Below are 17,970 nucleotides of genomic sequence, written 5' to 3' on the forward strand. Positions count from 1 at the left end.
ATAATTTGTATTTTTTGATGTCATTATCATTTATTGTATAATTAATACACAAATATTATATTATACTACGAAACGATACAAAGACGCTGATAAAGCTAACGATTATGTTTGATCTCAATAAATTCAGTTGTCATGTAGTTTGGAAATACATATTTACATAGGATTTACCATCTATTAGGAGGGCTTCATGCAATTATGCTATAACGCGGAATCACGGGACTATATTCTAGACTAGCAACACGCTTCGCAACCATTACGCGTGACACAAATGATATAGATACCTCAACCTTCCACATGAACGGTCTAGGTAGAGGACTGGTTTTTTTATGATATAAGTTCAGACATACATATGTCGCTGACATTTTTTCAGACATTATCAAGCTCTACAACTTTGGTCTAAAACTCTATCATAATTTATCTCTCATCGTTACGACAGCGTTCGTTAGTAATGTTGTCTTTCGACTAATTTCTAAGACTGCACACACTTATCTTATTGTCCAATAACCCTTAGAGTTCGCATTCGGTCTTGATCCTTGTATTTCACCTCCCTCCAAGTTTTTTCGTCTATATCTGCCTCATCTGCATTAGAGATCTTCTCAGGGCAGGAGATACCCAGAATACGGTCGTCGAAGACTTGAACAGACTGCACACAACTACCACGAAAATTGTATAAGCCTATGACACTGACAGATACCTCGGCTCTCTATTGATAAAAGAGTATTGAAAATCGGTTCGGTGGAATTTTTATAAAAGAAACAAAAGTAATAGCAATAAATAAACTTTGATAACTGACTCTCTTTACTTCCGACATCTATTGTGAAGCACTTCACTTGATAGAAATAGTGTTTTACAAAGTTACTAATATCTAATTTATCCATGTTTTCTATATTTATTTCTTGATGAATTTTATCAGTCTTACAAATAAAAGCCACTGAAAAACATATATATGTCGTATTTTTATATATGACACTTATTTTATTATTTTCATTTATTTCTAATGTGTCCTAACTAACTAATGCCTAAAAAGATAATATATGACAAGTTTTCCTTAAACCCAGTACTTTTTAATGTATTAAAATAAAACATTTGCATAAATTTATATACGTATACATTAAACATTTTAAATGCTTGCATAATCATTAAACGCCGTATTAAAAACCTGTAATTTACCACAAATTATTCATGTTTAGAGTTGTCTGACAGAATGCCGATACCAATTAATTATGTCAAATGCCTAATACATACCTGTGTACATCGTTGACCTATATTGCGATACAATTGGCCTCATTCAAGTATCGAGATGTCAGATTTCCATTTGCTTTCGTGACAGGCAATGTGAGCTCTTGACACTAAGAGCCTTGAGCGCGTCTCTAATTAGAGATTAATTGAATAAGGGTGCGAAAAGGTTTTGCTATTAACGTGTTAAAACAGAGGGAAGTAATTTTAACGCAACGCACCCGCGAACTAGTTATTACTAATTAATTAGTCATTCCGCAACAGTTTTTCACTTTTCATACACCGGTTTGTATTGTATTTGTATGTACTAGTAGTCAGTCTAACGCCACGCGTTGTTGCGTGCACACGTTGTGTATAACGCGATGTTTCGTGCCGTATCTGTTAGTTGGAAAAAGTACTGGTGGGGAACAGGTAATGATTACTTAAATATTACTAAATGTAAAATATTTTCTAATTAAAATTTATATTATTTCAACCTGAACTCGAAAATACAACTCTACAGTTTTGTTTATCTCGGTCATCGAGTATTTCTTTTAAATGGAAAGTAGTTTAAATGCACTAGAAATGAGCCTGTATTTTATTTAACGTTGAAAAGAATGCGGCTGCTACGGTCATTGGTTTTGGCAGCAAAAAGCATTGTTGTGCCGACATAGAATTTGTGTGTGTATTTGTGTACGTTACCATTCGGCTACTTCCGGAGCACGTGGGTTTGACAGGTAATGCAAAATCGTATTGGATAATGGTCAATGCCAAAGATAAGATAAAAAAATTATATCACTGTTTCGGCCTTCAAACATTAACAAACATTGCAGTTAACGGAAAGAGAACACTGTAGGCACCGCTTTACACATCGCGAAAGCTATGTAAATATTTAAAGGAAATTTTAATTTAATCCTGAACAAGCAATCGTTTAAAGGACATTCAACTTATAATGAATTATTATTAAAATTAAATATGTAACATAAACGAAGAGCACAGTAATTCCACATCGATGAACACAAGCAAATATATTATGTACGTGGCCTCGAGTGCCTAACCCCTTATCCGGATTTTATTTACCTTTTCCAACTATAACTTTGTTCTAGTAGTGTTTGGAGTAGTTAAGTCATTTTGTAAGTATGTTAAACAAAACAAATTAAGTACTTAATGTAAACGCTAATAAATTTTTTTTTTAAATCTGGTATGTTATACTGGAAACGAATCATAATAACCGTACAATTTGTTTAAATATACATCTTTATCTGAATAATTTTATTTAATAATCCATGTAGATAACACAACATTTCTATTTCTTTTCAACGACTTTCTGACAATTCTTACGTACATACATTTATTAACAATGAAGTAAAAATAGAATTAGTTGTCTGGTTTATTTTTGTCCCATGTTATAAATACGATAATGACGTCACAGTCCCGAGGAAACACCGTCTGGGTGACTTATGAATTTATATAAAAATAAAAATACAGTAATGTGAGAGTAAAATAATACTTTATTTTCCAATATTAATATTGTTTAACTTATGTGTAAGCAGCTTCAGTTTTAGTTACGATTAAGTCTGGCCTTGGCTGGATGTACGGAAGACTGATAAAACACTCCGGCTCACCTCACCACTCTCTCACCGCACACATTAAAGCAATGCACCAAAAAGATTATTTTATAAGAAAGAATAGAAAAGATTTGCAAATGAAAATTGTATTCAATATTCAGAGAATTTCATTTAAAAAATTTAATATTATGCGAACAATAAAAACACGACATAATATAGCAATTATCATGAATTGAATTCGTACGTTTGATATTTGAATTACGTAACCGATTCGCCGTTCTCATGTAGCATTTATATGTAAATATATTCTGTACATGAAAAAGTTTATTGTTTAATTGCGTACATAGAAGACAATAAAATTAGCCATTACACTATTAACACATAGACTGAATTGGACACTAGCCACTTCAAATATGCTTTAGCAAATTAAATATAAAAAATTCTCAATTGAGGCCAGATTGTTTATTACCATCAATTATGAACGAGCTTTTTTTACTACTACTGGAACTAGTCAACTTATGAGGCACGTGCGAAGCCCTTGCGATCACTTTATATAATATATATGTACTATTGTAGCATCAGTCTAATAGTTCAATTTGCTTCTCCTTGGTCTTATTGATTCATTGTAATGATTTATGACGCAATCGGTTCCAATTAACTCACTTGTCTACTGTATAATTTAAAATCCCGCTGTGATGTCTATACGTGAAGTCGTAGTAGTAAATAAAACTGAAAACGTAAATATTATAAGTTTAAAATGCCTCCAAATAATATTGTATTGCATGTGAGCATGTTTAGCATTTTAGTATGAAGATTAAGAACATTGATGGACATTGCGAGTAATATCTAGAAAGTAAGATTTTACAAAATAGACAGTCTTGCCAACTTCTTCTGACACAATATACAATGTATGTAGCGTACCTAATAGAAGATTAGTGTCTGAAATAAAAAAATAAGAAGTTTTATATGCAACATGCATTTTACCACGAATACGAATAGTATTTGTATTTAATAATAGCAAAGTATATCAAAAATATGTTTTGAACTTCTACTTCATTCTCTTATAAATTGCAATTTCTTCGATATATCGCTTTCCCCAAATACCATTTTTTGTAAAAAACATGAAAATTAAAATAAGTTAATGCTATTATTGCTAACAGACAACAGAAAAACCACAGCACAGACCTAAAGAGGTTGTAGCGCCACTGGTTTTTTTTATTAAAATAAAATACGTTTACTATGGAACGTAAGATAAACAGGTATCACTTCATCATTATCTCATCGTTATTAAATTTGATCCTGTAGACATCCCTACTCATCGGCAAATAAGACAGAGGGTGTAGGCCGAGATAAAAAGCCGACATAAAAAACTCTCGGTACTCTTTTAAAAAAGCAAATCAACAAACAATACATATTTTAAAACAAATATTGCAAATTAATTAGAAGTAGCCTACCCAGCACTAGGTCCCAGGCCCTTTTATCTTTTATATTACTACATTACTCATACATTTATACGTTTATTAAATTTATTAACTTTTATAATATGGGCATACAAAAAATAAGGTTTAAATAATTTGTATATTGTTACTTAGATTTTAGAAGCTTTTCAAGAACAGAGATTGTTTTTATCGGCTTGTGTGAGCACCCACACACAAAACCCATTTCTTTAAAGCCCAATCTACTTGCACTGGCAACTGCAATTAAATAAAACGTATGCTCTTGTATAAAATTGTTTCTTACACATAATTTAACCAGAAATGCGCACTTGACTTCCTGACCTACATAAACACTGAGATTTTAATCGTAGATTTGCCTATATTGCTGCGCAGTGGTGGTTCCAAATTTTAATCGCAGTTTAAAATATCTAAAACCACCTTTTTTATCTTAGGGCCTGTTTCACAATGTATGGTTAAAGTGCCAAATAGCTATGCAACACATAAATTATTCGAAAGATAAGAGTTCCAAATAAGATACTTCGAATTTCATGACGTATAGCGCTATCTGACAGTCGTGAAACGCAAAAATACTATTTATCATACCAATAAGTAACAAATAGCTTATTTGGAACTTATCCGGACATTGTGAAACAGGCCCTTAGACTCTATGCGCTAAGTATGTCCAAAGACACTTTTATTAGTATGACAGATGTCAAATCTTATAAGTCATCCTAAGAGCTTCTTCAACTGAATTGCCAAAAACCGCCGCTTGTTGTCTTTATTAGGAGCTCACTAAGGAATTTTACTATTTATTTGAGCAGAAATCGGTAGAAAATGCATTTTAGTTATAAGCGTCAAACTGTGTCACAGTAATGTAAGGCACTTAGACATAGAGCATACATTTATAATTACTGTGTGGGGCAAGACATTGAGCGGTTTCGTGTATTATATATTAAACTTATTGGTAATGTTGCCCAATATTTTTTATACAGGAACTTGAAAGTAAATAACAGCACAAATTCACAGACATAATCTCTCAATGAGAGCCCTGATCTAAATCTATTTCCTCCGGTAATATATGAAGAAAAAAACGGTAGAAGTTAACTGTATGGTTTTCTAATAGATCGTACAGATACGTTTCGCTTATATTAAATTTATTAAAAAGGATTAAATAAACATTCAATGTTAAATGTTTTTATATCCAATTAATAAATAAATACGATAAAAAAGAAACCGAACCTTGAAATAAGTTCTTGGAACAACAACGTTGGAATAATTCTCGGAATTTTTATGCAAACAGTTTTGATGCAAAACAAAATCATGATCTGTGTTGATAATCCACGAAGTCCGTGAAATCCGTTGTGCATTTATAGATGTTTTGAAGTTATACTTGTTTTGGCGAATTAGGGAAAAATTAAGAGAGTAAACTTAAGCGCCACCGTCACAATAAACCGACGAAGTTTTTTCTATTGTTCGTGTCGTTTTTTCTACAACCGTTAAATACGGCGAAAAATATTTTTTTTTAAAGATTTTATCTTGTTACGCAAAAGATGTATTATTATGTATTACTTTTAACGTGTGTAAACGTGTACACACACTTTTTTATGCGCAAACTGTGCTAATACGATGGAGGTAACTATCGTAAGGAACCTAGCATGTTTAAGACCCAAAGAATTCATCATTAAGAAAGGCGTTCCACCTTTTTTTGGTGGAAATTTATTTATTTACAGCATAACAACCAAGTCTTTTTGTAATTAAGAATATATTATACAGTTACTAGAAACCTTATTAGTGTAAATTTCGTTTCAAATCACACTATACTGCCGCCTTACACTTCACAAATTGGTCGCTTTCGAGAAAACTATGATACTATAGAGGCAAGGGTCAAACCTAAAACATGCCTAGTCATCTATAGGTTCTGGTACCCTTCTTGTCAGTAAAATGAAATGAGTAATTATTTATGCTATCTGGTTAGATAGACACAAAATATTCAAAATACATAGAGTAACCGATGATTTAAATCAATCTCTATTTTATTTTAATTTAGAAATGCATTTTACGTATAATCACGACTGCATTTTGTTATCTATTACAGATCACTGTCACATAACGCTGGCCTATAGATAAGAATATAGATAAGATAAATTCAGTACGGTAATTGACTCAGAGCAAGATTTATTTGTTTAAACTTTTGTCTATGATAATTTAAAGTTATCATAGACAAAAGGAATTAAAAATTAAAATTGTTTTAGTTTATTTACTTAATTTTTGTATAAAGTCAGCTGACACTTAGACCTAGAAAAGGTAGTGGCGCGACTGGCACACATGTATTAATAAAACAAAAGTATAGATAAATAGATATCCTTGTAGTGTACACACTTTCTTATGTAAAATATCCTTATTTGTTATCACTTCGTTACATTACAAGATAAAAATTTAACATAATTAAATGTAAAGGATGGCAACTGGCGGCCTCATCGCTTTTGTATAATCTCTTCTAGGCAACCACTGTGAGTAAAGGAAAAAAATGTATTAAATTACATAAGGTAGGCAAGAAGTGCAAAAATACATATTACATATATAATAAGAATAAAAAAAACTTAACAGGAAGAAAAAAATATACTAAACTGATACAGGATACAATAAAAAACAAAAAGTAGAAAGTGTACATGAATCATGATAATTTAAAATCAAGATCAGTCTCACGTCAGTTAGTAGTTAATATTATGCAAGTTAGGGATATGATTTATTCTTATTAGTAATTTAAAATATTTAATAACCTTAAGTTAGGGTAGATCGTAAAGTTCCAATATCTCTCAGGGAAAGACAACGTACTAAAAAAAACATATCTTAGTCCATATATTTTTTTCTATTAATTGAAATAGGTACTTAGTAACAAGCTCACTGAAACTGACAAGATAACATAAAAGTATTAGAACGGGTGGCGAATTAAGAAAATAAATAGTTGTTTGTTTTTTTTATGCTTTAAGTTTTTGCTTCATTATTTTGCACCTTTATTTCTTACTTCTTAGCTATTACCGTTTCTGAAGGCCAATTTCAAAGACTATACCAAAAAATATTTGTAAATTTGATATCAGACATATCCCGGTATAGAAACTAGAAGTAACCCATCAATCCTTATACCTAATTTGTCCAACCAATCAATCCTATTTTATTCAAATAAACATTGCGAACCTAATTATAATATTCATACTACATATGTAAATCCAACTTATTAAACCTTGCGCAAATGACGGCTCATTAAAAAGCAACATGGCTTTGGTTTTACGAATTAATTGACATTTTCAGAAAAAAAAATTCAAGGCAGATAATTTAAGTTCATAACATATTATAACAACAATCACAACTCTACAAATTGCGTCTTTACTTTATTTATGATAATTAATTAGTGACAAAAAACAATATTGTATACTAATACAATATTTAAATAGATGCAGAATACGATAAAATGCATTTTAGGCGGCGCGATATTTCTATAGTCTATTCTGGAGTATTGTACTCTGTGACATAATTAAATTTTGGCGCCACTAATAATTTGAACTAAAAAAGCATTCTTTATATTTAGGTGAACTTTAAATTTAGAATACAATCTATGTCACCAAGAGAACAGTTGCGAGTGTAACGTTTTAGAAAAAAAACATAATATTATTCAAAATCTGAGGTGTTTTAACAACTGCATAGAATCCTATCATACATACTATCGTGGCCTTTAAGCGTATATAGTAAATAAATTCTCATCATTCTTCAACTGAATAAGTTGTTATTAACACAAAACGGAGACATTAAATTATGATTGGCTTGCGTGATGAACTAAACGTTCAGACCTGTAAATTTTTTTTGTAAAGAAATTTTACCCCGTTAAAACTATTTCTATTTTCTTTAAAACATACTAGAGATGTCTACTAGAATAATATGCTATTTGAATACAGGGAAAATTAAAAGACTATAAGGCTAATAGTTATCGTAACAACGTAATAACATACCTACGTTCATAATCCAACCTTTAACGACAATGACTGACACGCAAGGTTAATATGCTTATAATACAGTAAAATTACCAAATCATAGAACAAAAAGTCATTTTCCTTCTGAACCAAGGAAAGGCCAGTCAATTGTTACACAGTATACTATAGATGAAGATTTAAATTAAAATGTTTTGTATATATATTTTATTGTTTTATATATGGGAAATATACGGTTTTGGCGATAGAGATATTAAAGGTAAGGTTTTACCATGGTATAATACTATGGAAAGGTATTATTATAATATAAACAGCATTTTTTCTAAATTATTGGATTAAGATTATGGTAGATCTTGATCGCTTAGAGACCTTCAGGTATACCTTACACATAGATGGTCAGATGTAATTAAGTTCAAGGAAAAGCGCTAGCAATGCTCTGTGCTCCGATGAAGCTTACAGGTTCAATCGAATTCAAACTGACATCAAAGGTTGTCCAAGTTGTTCAAGCTAACATCCACGGAGCATGTTCTAACCTTAAACCCGTGAATGCCAACAAGGTTGTGTCCTTACTCCCGAACCTGTTGCGTCTGAACATCAATGATATTTAGCAACATCCATTGTTATGCGGACGATAGCACTGAAGTACTCTATACGCTGGCCGTCCAGATGTTTCTAGAGCAGCTGTTGATTAGTATTAAAACAAACTTATGTACCTCTTGAAGTTGAATCTCTGCTACATGGAGTCTCGGACCGGGATGGACTAAAACTAATCTTACCTCGTTTTACGCCTCAAAAAAGCACCTCTGTCGCTACTTCTCTCGTCGTTGACACTCTCCTTAAAACCACAACAAGCATTGGAATACTGAGCATCAACATATCGAATGACATTCAATGTTACGGTCATTTAGAAGGGAATGCTCATTTGAGGCTTCCCATCTAATTGACCTGACCTCATGTATGGCCTCTAAAAATCTTTGAGTACTCAGCGAGGTGAGACGGCACATCACTCCGGGCTATTACTTACAAAACAAAAAAGCACAAATTCGCAGTACATGGAGTACTATTCTCACCTCTGGGTAAGAGCTCCCAGTACCAACTCTTTCCACTTGACCGTATTCAACGTAGCGCGGTTCGGATCGTCGATGATCCGTCACTCTCCGCGGCTTGATCCCTTGGCGTTGTGTAGACATGTCGGGCCCTCTACATCTTCTACCACATTTACCACGAAGAGTTGTTCGGATTAACACCTACAGCTGAGTTTCATCATCGGGCATCGAGTACATACGGAATCGCACCCGATCAATTCGAGCCCGTTTGGGCCCGGATATAAACAAAATAATAAACTAAGAGTACAATAACAGCCAATGTGTTTAACCTTGGTGCCGAAAATGTTTGATATTTATTACAGAATTATCCTGTATAATATATAGTTATCACTGTTTACGATAGTAGACGTATATGTACATATTAGTATTTAAAAAAAGGCATATTTTTTTTATAAAAGAGTAAATAGTTCAAGAATATCTTGATTTTTTTTCAGGTATACTCCCTGACAGAACAAATAGAATAGAAGACATTTATCTCCGAGTCTATAATGGGTAAGTACTTCAACTTATTGTACAATAACTGTAATGTAAATTGAACGTTTTATTTAATATTGCCCTTTGTTCATTACGTAATTTGGATTACATTTAACACAATTAAAACAAACAAATATGTACGAGTATTTTTCTTTCTTATTTAATTTTGGCGTGATATTGCCACAGACTATAATTTATTACCAAACTCTATATCCATAAATACATTAATATTAATAAATATCAAAACGCTTTCATGTTTAATAATATGAAATGTGGTAATCTCTAAAAGATAAACTTACCCATTAGAAAACTTCCGGCTTTATTATATTCAATCAGTTAGCGTATCGTGATATGATTTTTTGTAACTATAATAATATAATATATAATAATAAACTATAACTGATAATAATATTTTATTTGCATGAATATTGTACGAAAATGTTATGGTGTTAAAATAAGTAAGTAAATCTAAGTTCACATATTCTGTAATAAGTGCATTAAGTCGGTCTTTAAAAAGGAAGACTTTTTGAAGATGTTTTTAGTAAAAATCCTTTATTATCATAGAAAAGATGTTTTTTGATTTCTCACCATTTGTACTTCGACAGATACCTATCTATTCCCGTTTACATAAAAATATCAATAATGTATGTTTTTGTCAACATTTTCTTTGTTTCTAAAATATACATACTGCTAAGAGATAATATTACTGGTATTTGATTTGACATTAACGTTGCTAATTTATTATATATATATTATAATATAATAAGCCGTGTGGCATACTTTAATAACATATGCAGCTGACTGTAACGTTATTTCTCCTATAAATACCAATATTATTATTTTGAACAATATGTTCAAAATGTTACAAGTCAAAGAACTAGTACATGTACATGATCTCTTTGTGGCTCTAACCTCGATCGATCTCTTTGACATTGAAAAATTTTACAATACTACGTTTTTATCTCTAATGCTTAATCATATCATCAAGTTTCTTCTATCTAATCGTTTCTACTGTCTAAGACTTTGTATAGGCCTGAGTAGATCGACCTTCTTTAAATTTTAGCTGTTAAATTTTTCACGATTTGTAAAATAGTTGGTCAAGCGATAAGTCATTCTATGATTCGCTTACTACATACAAAAGCAAAATCTTAATAAACGTATATCTAAGATTATTATTGTAAAATACTGTTACTATCAAGACCCTGGATTTAACGAAACGTCACAAACAAACCACATCTTACTATATTTCCAGCACAACATGTGAAGAATATGTCGACATGCCATTGGAACAAGCGCATCGTGTGTTGGACGTCAAAGGCTTTGATAAAGACAAACGGACGGTCTTATACGTACACGGATTCATCGAAACCGCACAACAAGAGAGCGTACAGGTTATATATTCACTATTATTTACTTGGCTATGAATATTCTCGCATTTTTTTTTTCTAAGTTTTAGCCTGCCAGCGTTGATTGTCTATAAGGTAAATTGTAATTTTGTTGACAAGTGACTTACACCGTCCAAGTTTTTAAACCATCAACAATAGAACTTCTATTTAAATATAGAATTCTTTTTAAAAATAGAATGAAACATTTAATATAACTTCGCTATCCTTTATGATTTCGAAAAGCCTTTAGCCCTAGTCTTGACTCAATTTTAATTTATGTAAAATAATCTTTCTATTTTCCTTACAGGTCATGGTTAGCGCCCACTTAGATGCAAGGCCAGACACAAACATTATACTCGTAGACTGGTCCAACATGTCACATGGATCTTATTTGGTCAATGCAGCAAGAAACACTAAAAAGGTAATGCTAGAAACACTAAGGAGTTGGGAATTGAGCCCATATTTTAATTCGACCTATCTTGTGAGTTGATATTCAGCATGCAAATCTCATTCCCGAGGTCGTAAATTCGATCCCCGGTTGTTCACCAATGGACTTTCTATGTGCACATACTTAACACTTTCACGTACGCCGAAGAAAAAATCATTAAGAGGTAACCCTGGACACAAAAAGTCAACAGCGTGTAAATGTACGGAAAGCTGGATGGCACCAACACTTTGTGGAACCAGCTGCCTACTGAAGTATTTCCGAACCAATTCGACTTAGGGTCCTTCAAGAAAAGAGCGTAATCAGATGAGCCTCCTGCCCGTTTGCCCCCTGTTCTATAAAAAAAACATTGTCTATGCTTGAAAACTAAATGCAGTTTCAAAGATTACTACAAAAAACTACAACGTTTATGTACTATTATTAAATGAAATACGTTTATTTGGAACATAAGATCATCATGGTATCACTTATTCCACATTATTAAATTCGAACCTGTTGGCATCCCTACTTATCGGCAAAGAAGACAGAGGGTGTAGGCCGAGAGTTGTATTTTTGAGAGCTTTGCTAGCTTTTGCTGACAAGAGGGGGGGGGGATTGCAGTCTGCTTACGAAATACTTGCGCCTCTTATCTATTTCATGAGTGCTAATAAAAATAAAAATAATGCAAAACCCGTTTTGTAAAAATACCTGAACATTTATTATAATATTTTATTACCGAAAACAAAATACTTGTTTTTGATTACATGAAACAATGCTTTTTCTTAAACCAGAAGTGATTTTAAAGTTAAGTACGTGTTTATTACACATTGTTATAAAAACAAGTTATAACAAGTAATAAAAAATATCTAATAGATAACATGCTCATGTTTTTGTCGCTTTGTTGTTTCAACGGTCTGTCAAGAATAACTAATACACAAAAAAATTTGTTTACTATATAAATGCGTCAAAAAAGCTGTGACGTCCCAACGAAATCCTTGGGTTTGAGTATCGGCGAAAAATGATTGTTTTGGTTTTGAAAGCACAGAACACAATATGATAATATGACAATATGATGTTACGAGACTTTGCCGGTCAGGAAAAAGCTTACAAACAATATTGCAAATTCGTAAAACTAAACTTGTATTTACATAGGAACTATTTTCTGCCATCTAAATTGCATGAATACACGCAGCTTATTATAACTAACACTATTGTTTTAATGATAAAATTCCTAATCAAAATAGCAATACAGTAGCGCTACAACCTACTATCTTCACATTGCATCCTTTTGACGTGACAACGTCTTATAATTCGATGGAGCCGGCTACACGATCGCAAAACACAATATAAATAACTCATGCAGCGATACCGCGCGCGGCGCGACGCGGCGTTACCTCGCGGCGCGTCGTTACCTCTGATGCGTTCCATTTAAAGCTTGAAGTGCAAGCGTATTTATGCGTACAAATAGATGCAACTTGATCAATTCAATTCTGACTTCCATTTACCTCCTTCTCTATATCCATACAAAATATCTATCAAACAAATAAAATTAAAATTTTCTTTTGAAAAATGCAACAATTCTATCAGTATTTTCTTCTGACGTTTCTTGTCACGTTTAACTATCTTTTTTCTTAATAATTGTTGTGTTTTATAGGCTGTAGGTCTGACATATGTCGTCGGTACTTGGATTTATGATACTGACGATGTTTCCCTACACCATAGGAACATATTGTGTTAATAGAAACAGAAACCGATTGTACGGCCGTTCGAATGCTATATCTCTTTTTTATATCTAGAATAAGAGGTAAACAGGCACCTAATCTTAAGTGATACCGCTGCCGGACACTCACACTGCCCGAAGTGCGTTGCTGGCCTGTTTATTTGGTAGGTTTTTTCTTGGAAGATCGAAAGTTGCGTTGGTTCGAAAATACACCTGTGGTCAGCTGTTTTCACAAAGCGTGTTGCGAGGCAAAATGTTGCTCAAAATAGAGCTCAGGGTTAAGAAAACATATACTAGGAACACGCTTCACACAACATATTGGCTCATGTTTCACCAAGTACCTATAACGATAATACAAAACATGAAGATAATTTTAGATCTGTTGTTTTGTCTTCAGGTAGGAGCAGCAGTCGCTGAACAGGTCCACAAATTAATAGAAGACGGCATACCGGTGGAGAAGCTACATTTGATTGGTCACTCTCTAGGGAGTCATGTCGCAGGCTATATTGCACGAGAGTTGAAAAATAAATATGGAAACACTGTCAAAAGGTAATGGTTATGTAATTTTAAATATTAACATCATGTTTTAAAACTTTAAAATTATGTATTTTCCATAAGAAGTTTTTACAATATCCGTTTATCATAATATTTATATTGTGAGTAATAAATTACAAGTAACTATGTTCGCCATTTTGAATTTTATCATTGTAGTAAAAGCCTAAAGATGATATCAGATATGTATCGGAATATCAAAATTCGAAATTTGTGATTAATGATGATATTGATGTATGCCTAATGGAAAAGGCAAAGTCCAGGTCTTGTTTTTATTTGTTATTAAGTACCACAAAACATATGAATGGCGCCAAAACACAGGCCAAATAACAAAACTATACTTTGCATGCCGCTATATCGCTACCGCATATTATTTAAAAAATGTATTTTGCGTTCCATTATTAAATATTTAAATTTGTTTCTTAAATTTGGGAAAAATACTACGTACGTACTATAAAATAGAATAAAATACGTGTAAACTAATGAGTATTTGAAAAAGAGATCGAAAGACTTTTATAGTACTAAAAATATGTTACATAAAATTTCAGGGTGACTGCTTTAGACCCAGCATTTCCTGGATTTTACCCCGACGGTATTTTAATGGAACATATAGCGGAAAAAGATGCCGAATTCGTAGATGTAATACACACAGACGCGGGAATGTATGGTGCTCCAGTGAGGACAGGATCTGTGGACTTTTGGCCCAATGGTGGGAAGAGTATACAACCGGGCTGCCCGAGATTTGCACCTGTCCCTCTCTCAGAAGATAGTAAGTATAGATCTTCTTTGTTTATCTACGAGTATGATGACAGCATTGTACTTATAACATAACCAATATTAGCAAGATTATATTCCTTGATTATATAAATAATTGAAAAAAATTCACTCCGATGTCTATTATTAATATTAATAAGATTGTAATCTCATTGAAAACATTGTAACTTATAATGTCACAGAGTAAAAGAATATATGAAGCATATACTTTTCCATGGTGTGAAGGTTGAATTGTTATTTAACAATTTACAAAAAAATAAGATTAATAGATATGACGATACTCTCAGTATTTGTTCCATAATTAAATTCTTCTAAACCAGCTTTTTATCAGTTAGAATTTAATAATTTTTATTTCTTAAAATTATATTAAATAGATTTTATTTTGTAATACATAATTGCTGCTTCTGATACTATTTAACTTTTAAGTTAAATAGTGTCAGAAGCAGCAATTAATTAATTAGTTTTTTAAGTTTTTTAACACATAAATAAATCTATATTAAATTGATTTTTATTTGATTTGATTGGGCCCGTATTCCAAAAAGTAACAAAATTTTTTCTTGTAAATTATAATTTCCCTTTCAGCTAGGGTAAAGTCTTATTAGTCCGTATTACCTTGTTTATTCTAAACCACATTAAGATACAATTTTTGTTTAAATCTATAAAATATCTCAATCTCCATCTAGAAAAACAATTTAGATGTTCGGGAGTATAGGTCCTAATATAGCTGAGCCAATATTACCATGCATTTCCAGACCTGTGCAGTCATTGGCGATCATGGAGGTTTTACGCAGAGTCAGTTCGAAATCCCGAAGCCTTTCCTGCCTCACCAGCGGAGTCCTATCACAAGTTTAGAGAAAACACGTCTCCGGAGACAGGAATGATATATATGGGAGCTAACTGTGATACAAGGTAGCTATTTCTTGAATCCGTATTAAGTACTAGAGACCCGATCCGGCTTCATACCAAACGAAACCCGTAAACCTTGAAAAATTAAATAACATTCTAGATATTGATTAAAATACACTAAATTCCGAGCAGGAAGTTTTCGATCGAGTATTGTAAAATAGCGTTACATTATACTCATGTATCCATATATTTTTAAGAAAATCCTTCAAATTATGATAATCTATTATCTATGATCTTTTAAGTCCTCGCTATCTTCCATCGAAGAATAATAATTTATGATAATTAATATTCTAGTGACTGTATATTATTTTCGCAATATTTTATTATGTTTTCTATTTCAGTGCACGAGGGTCGTTTTACTTAACAACGAATTCAAAATCACCTTTTGGCAAGGGCTTGGATGGTATTTATTATAAGAAAAATAAGAACAACGATAAAAAGAAATGAATCATACCGCTTCATTGTTTTCTTCTGTGATGGTTCGATTATTAATCTCATAAGTAATATGAATCCAGTGTTGTAAAAAACAAATATTTTCTCTACACTGTAAAATCAGACAGAGTAAAAATACCAAAGACAATAAAAAAATTGGTCTTGACAAAACCAAAGACAATTAATGCAATTGTCTTTGGTAAAGCAAGATTTTTATATTACGTAGATAATTACGTAAAAGTAGCAATGAATATAAGACAATTGTTTCAAGTATATAAGTTGTCACCACATCCATGAAAACTAGTAGAAAACTCTATTTGATATTTTTCGGATATAAATTTAATTTATATTTAACAAATTTGTTATGTTTCTTTTATATTTTATAACTGCTCATTAAATTTATTTAATATAATTAGTTTTATATAATTGTATTGTTCTTGCCAATACATCACAATTAGATTACAAAAAAAATGACTATGATAATTTGGAGTTGCCGAAATTACATGCTATTGGACGACAAATATTTTCGTCAAATTACATTGTAAAAACGTGAAATTGTATAGTAATAACATGTAATTCTGTAATTACTTAAATGAAGATATCTTTATAAAAAGGTATAGTTAAGAGCTACAATAATTAATACAAAATAACAGTGTCATTTATTGCATCACAATTATAACTTTTTATATTGTATACATTTTTAATAAAGTTAACATTTTGTTAAAAATAGTGCTAGACTAGGCTATAATTAATTTAAATAAAACATACAGAAATTAACTCTGTTAATTTATAATTGTTGTAGGCAATAAAAAATATATCTTAGCGACATCTTTCGCATGGTGATGATACTTCTACAATCTGTAACTTTTACTATTTAAGCGTGGTATATTGCTGGCACCGCAAACTTACCTAGAAATTTCATAGATGACTTGTTTTCATGTGATTGTCATATTAATTATAGAAAATTGAAAATATACGGCTGTTTGATATACATCACAATATTGTGTAAATATTAATATAGTACAATAGTGTAATCACACAATACAACGATCAAAATGCAATTTAATGTTCATGACATCGTTTCCTTATATCCATAATTTTAAAAGTGTATAATTTTAATCATATGGCTTTATAAATTTTATTCAGTATTTAGTAATGATAAGGAAAGAGCAAACTTCCATTTGTACGCTGCTATTTAAAAAAAATAAAAAGTTGTTTTTGCTTGAGATGACGTAGTTCTTGCATTTGGAAGTAAAGACACAGACTTGTTAAGATTAACCTCTTTATTTATAAAAAACCAAATCAGTCTGAGAAGTTTTATAACTTACCTATGCGTCTTCCTCTGTCAAACTGTGTTCACGCTATGATGAAAAGAGAGATAATGAATAAAACGTTGTAATTTGATTTCTTTTTTATAAGAAAAGGGATAGTTACAAAAATAATAATCTAGGTTAAGGTGAAGCCTAGACATCAAATAGCTTTAACGAGTGCAACTCTTTCGATGCTGTTCTCAATTAAATATAATAATTAATTGATTCTTTTAATTCTAAGGAACAGAGATGAATTGATAAAAAATATTTTTACAATCCATATGGCTTGCCTTTATTGATTTGTGTGTCTTTGTTACTTTATTTATTGTCCTAAAACATTGTACATGATAGTTAAAAAAATATATAAAGAAATACAGAAAAAATAAATCTATATGCACAACAATTAACAAGTAATGCATATTAATAACTTTTTAGTCAGGTGCAGGCATATACTTATAGTACGTAGTTAATACGAGGTAGGTAAACAATGAAGATAGATATAAATATGTATGCATATTTAGGTGCATTTTTTAATTTTGACTTTTAAACACAGGAATTCCATTGTACTTAACACGACGGGCTAATATGGCTCTGATGTAATAGAAATAAAACATAACTAAATCAATGAGTTTTATTGCATTTCTGAATTTAATTATACAAATAAAATTCCCTGTATAGCCTGTTT

At 31.5% G+C, this 17,970-nt stretch overlaps 1 protein-coding gene across 1 annotated transcript; it reads left to right on the forward strand.

The window, feature by feature from the left end:
* Window positions 1–1,519: 1,519 nt before the first annotated feature.
* Window positions 1,520–17,906, forward strand: LOC110992267 (pancreatic lipase-related protein 2). Its single transcript, XM_045631460.1, has 8 exons — window positions 1,520–1,647; window positions 9,743–9,800; window positions 11,035–11,173; window positions 11,475–11,588; window positions 13,709–13,860; window positions 14,412–14,632; window positions 15,390–15,546; window positions 15,885–17,906. Exons 1-8 carry the CDS (start codon window positions 1,599–1,601, stop codon window positions 15,988–15,990), a joined length of 996 nt encoding a protein of 331 aa, XP_045487416.1. The 5' UTR covers window positions 1,520–1,598; the 3' UTR covers window positions 15,991–17,906.
* Window positions 17,907–17,970: the final 64 nt, after the last annotated feature.

Source organism: Pieris rapae, chromosome 15 (assembly GCF_905147795.1).
Source record: "Pieris rapae chromosome 15, ilPieRapa1.1, whole genome shotgun sequence".
Lineage (NCBI taxonomy): Eukaryota > Metazoa > Arthropoda > Insecta > Lepidoptera > Pieridae > Pieris > Pieris rapae.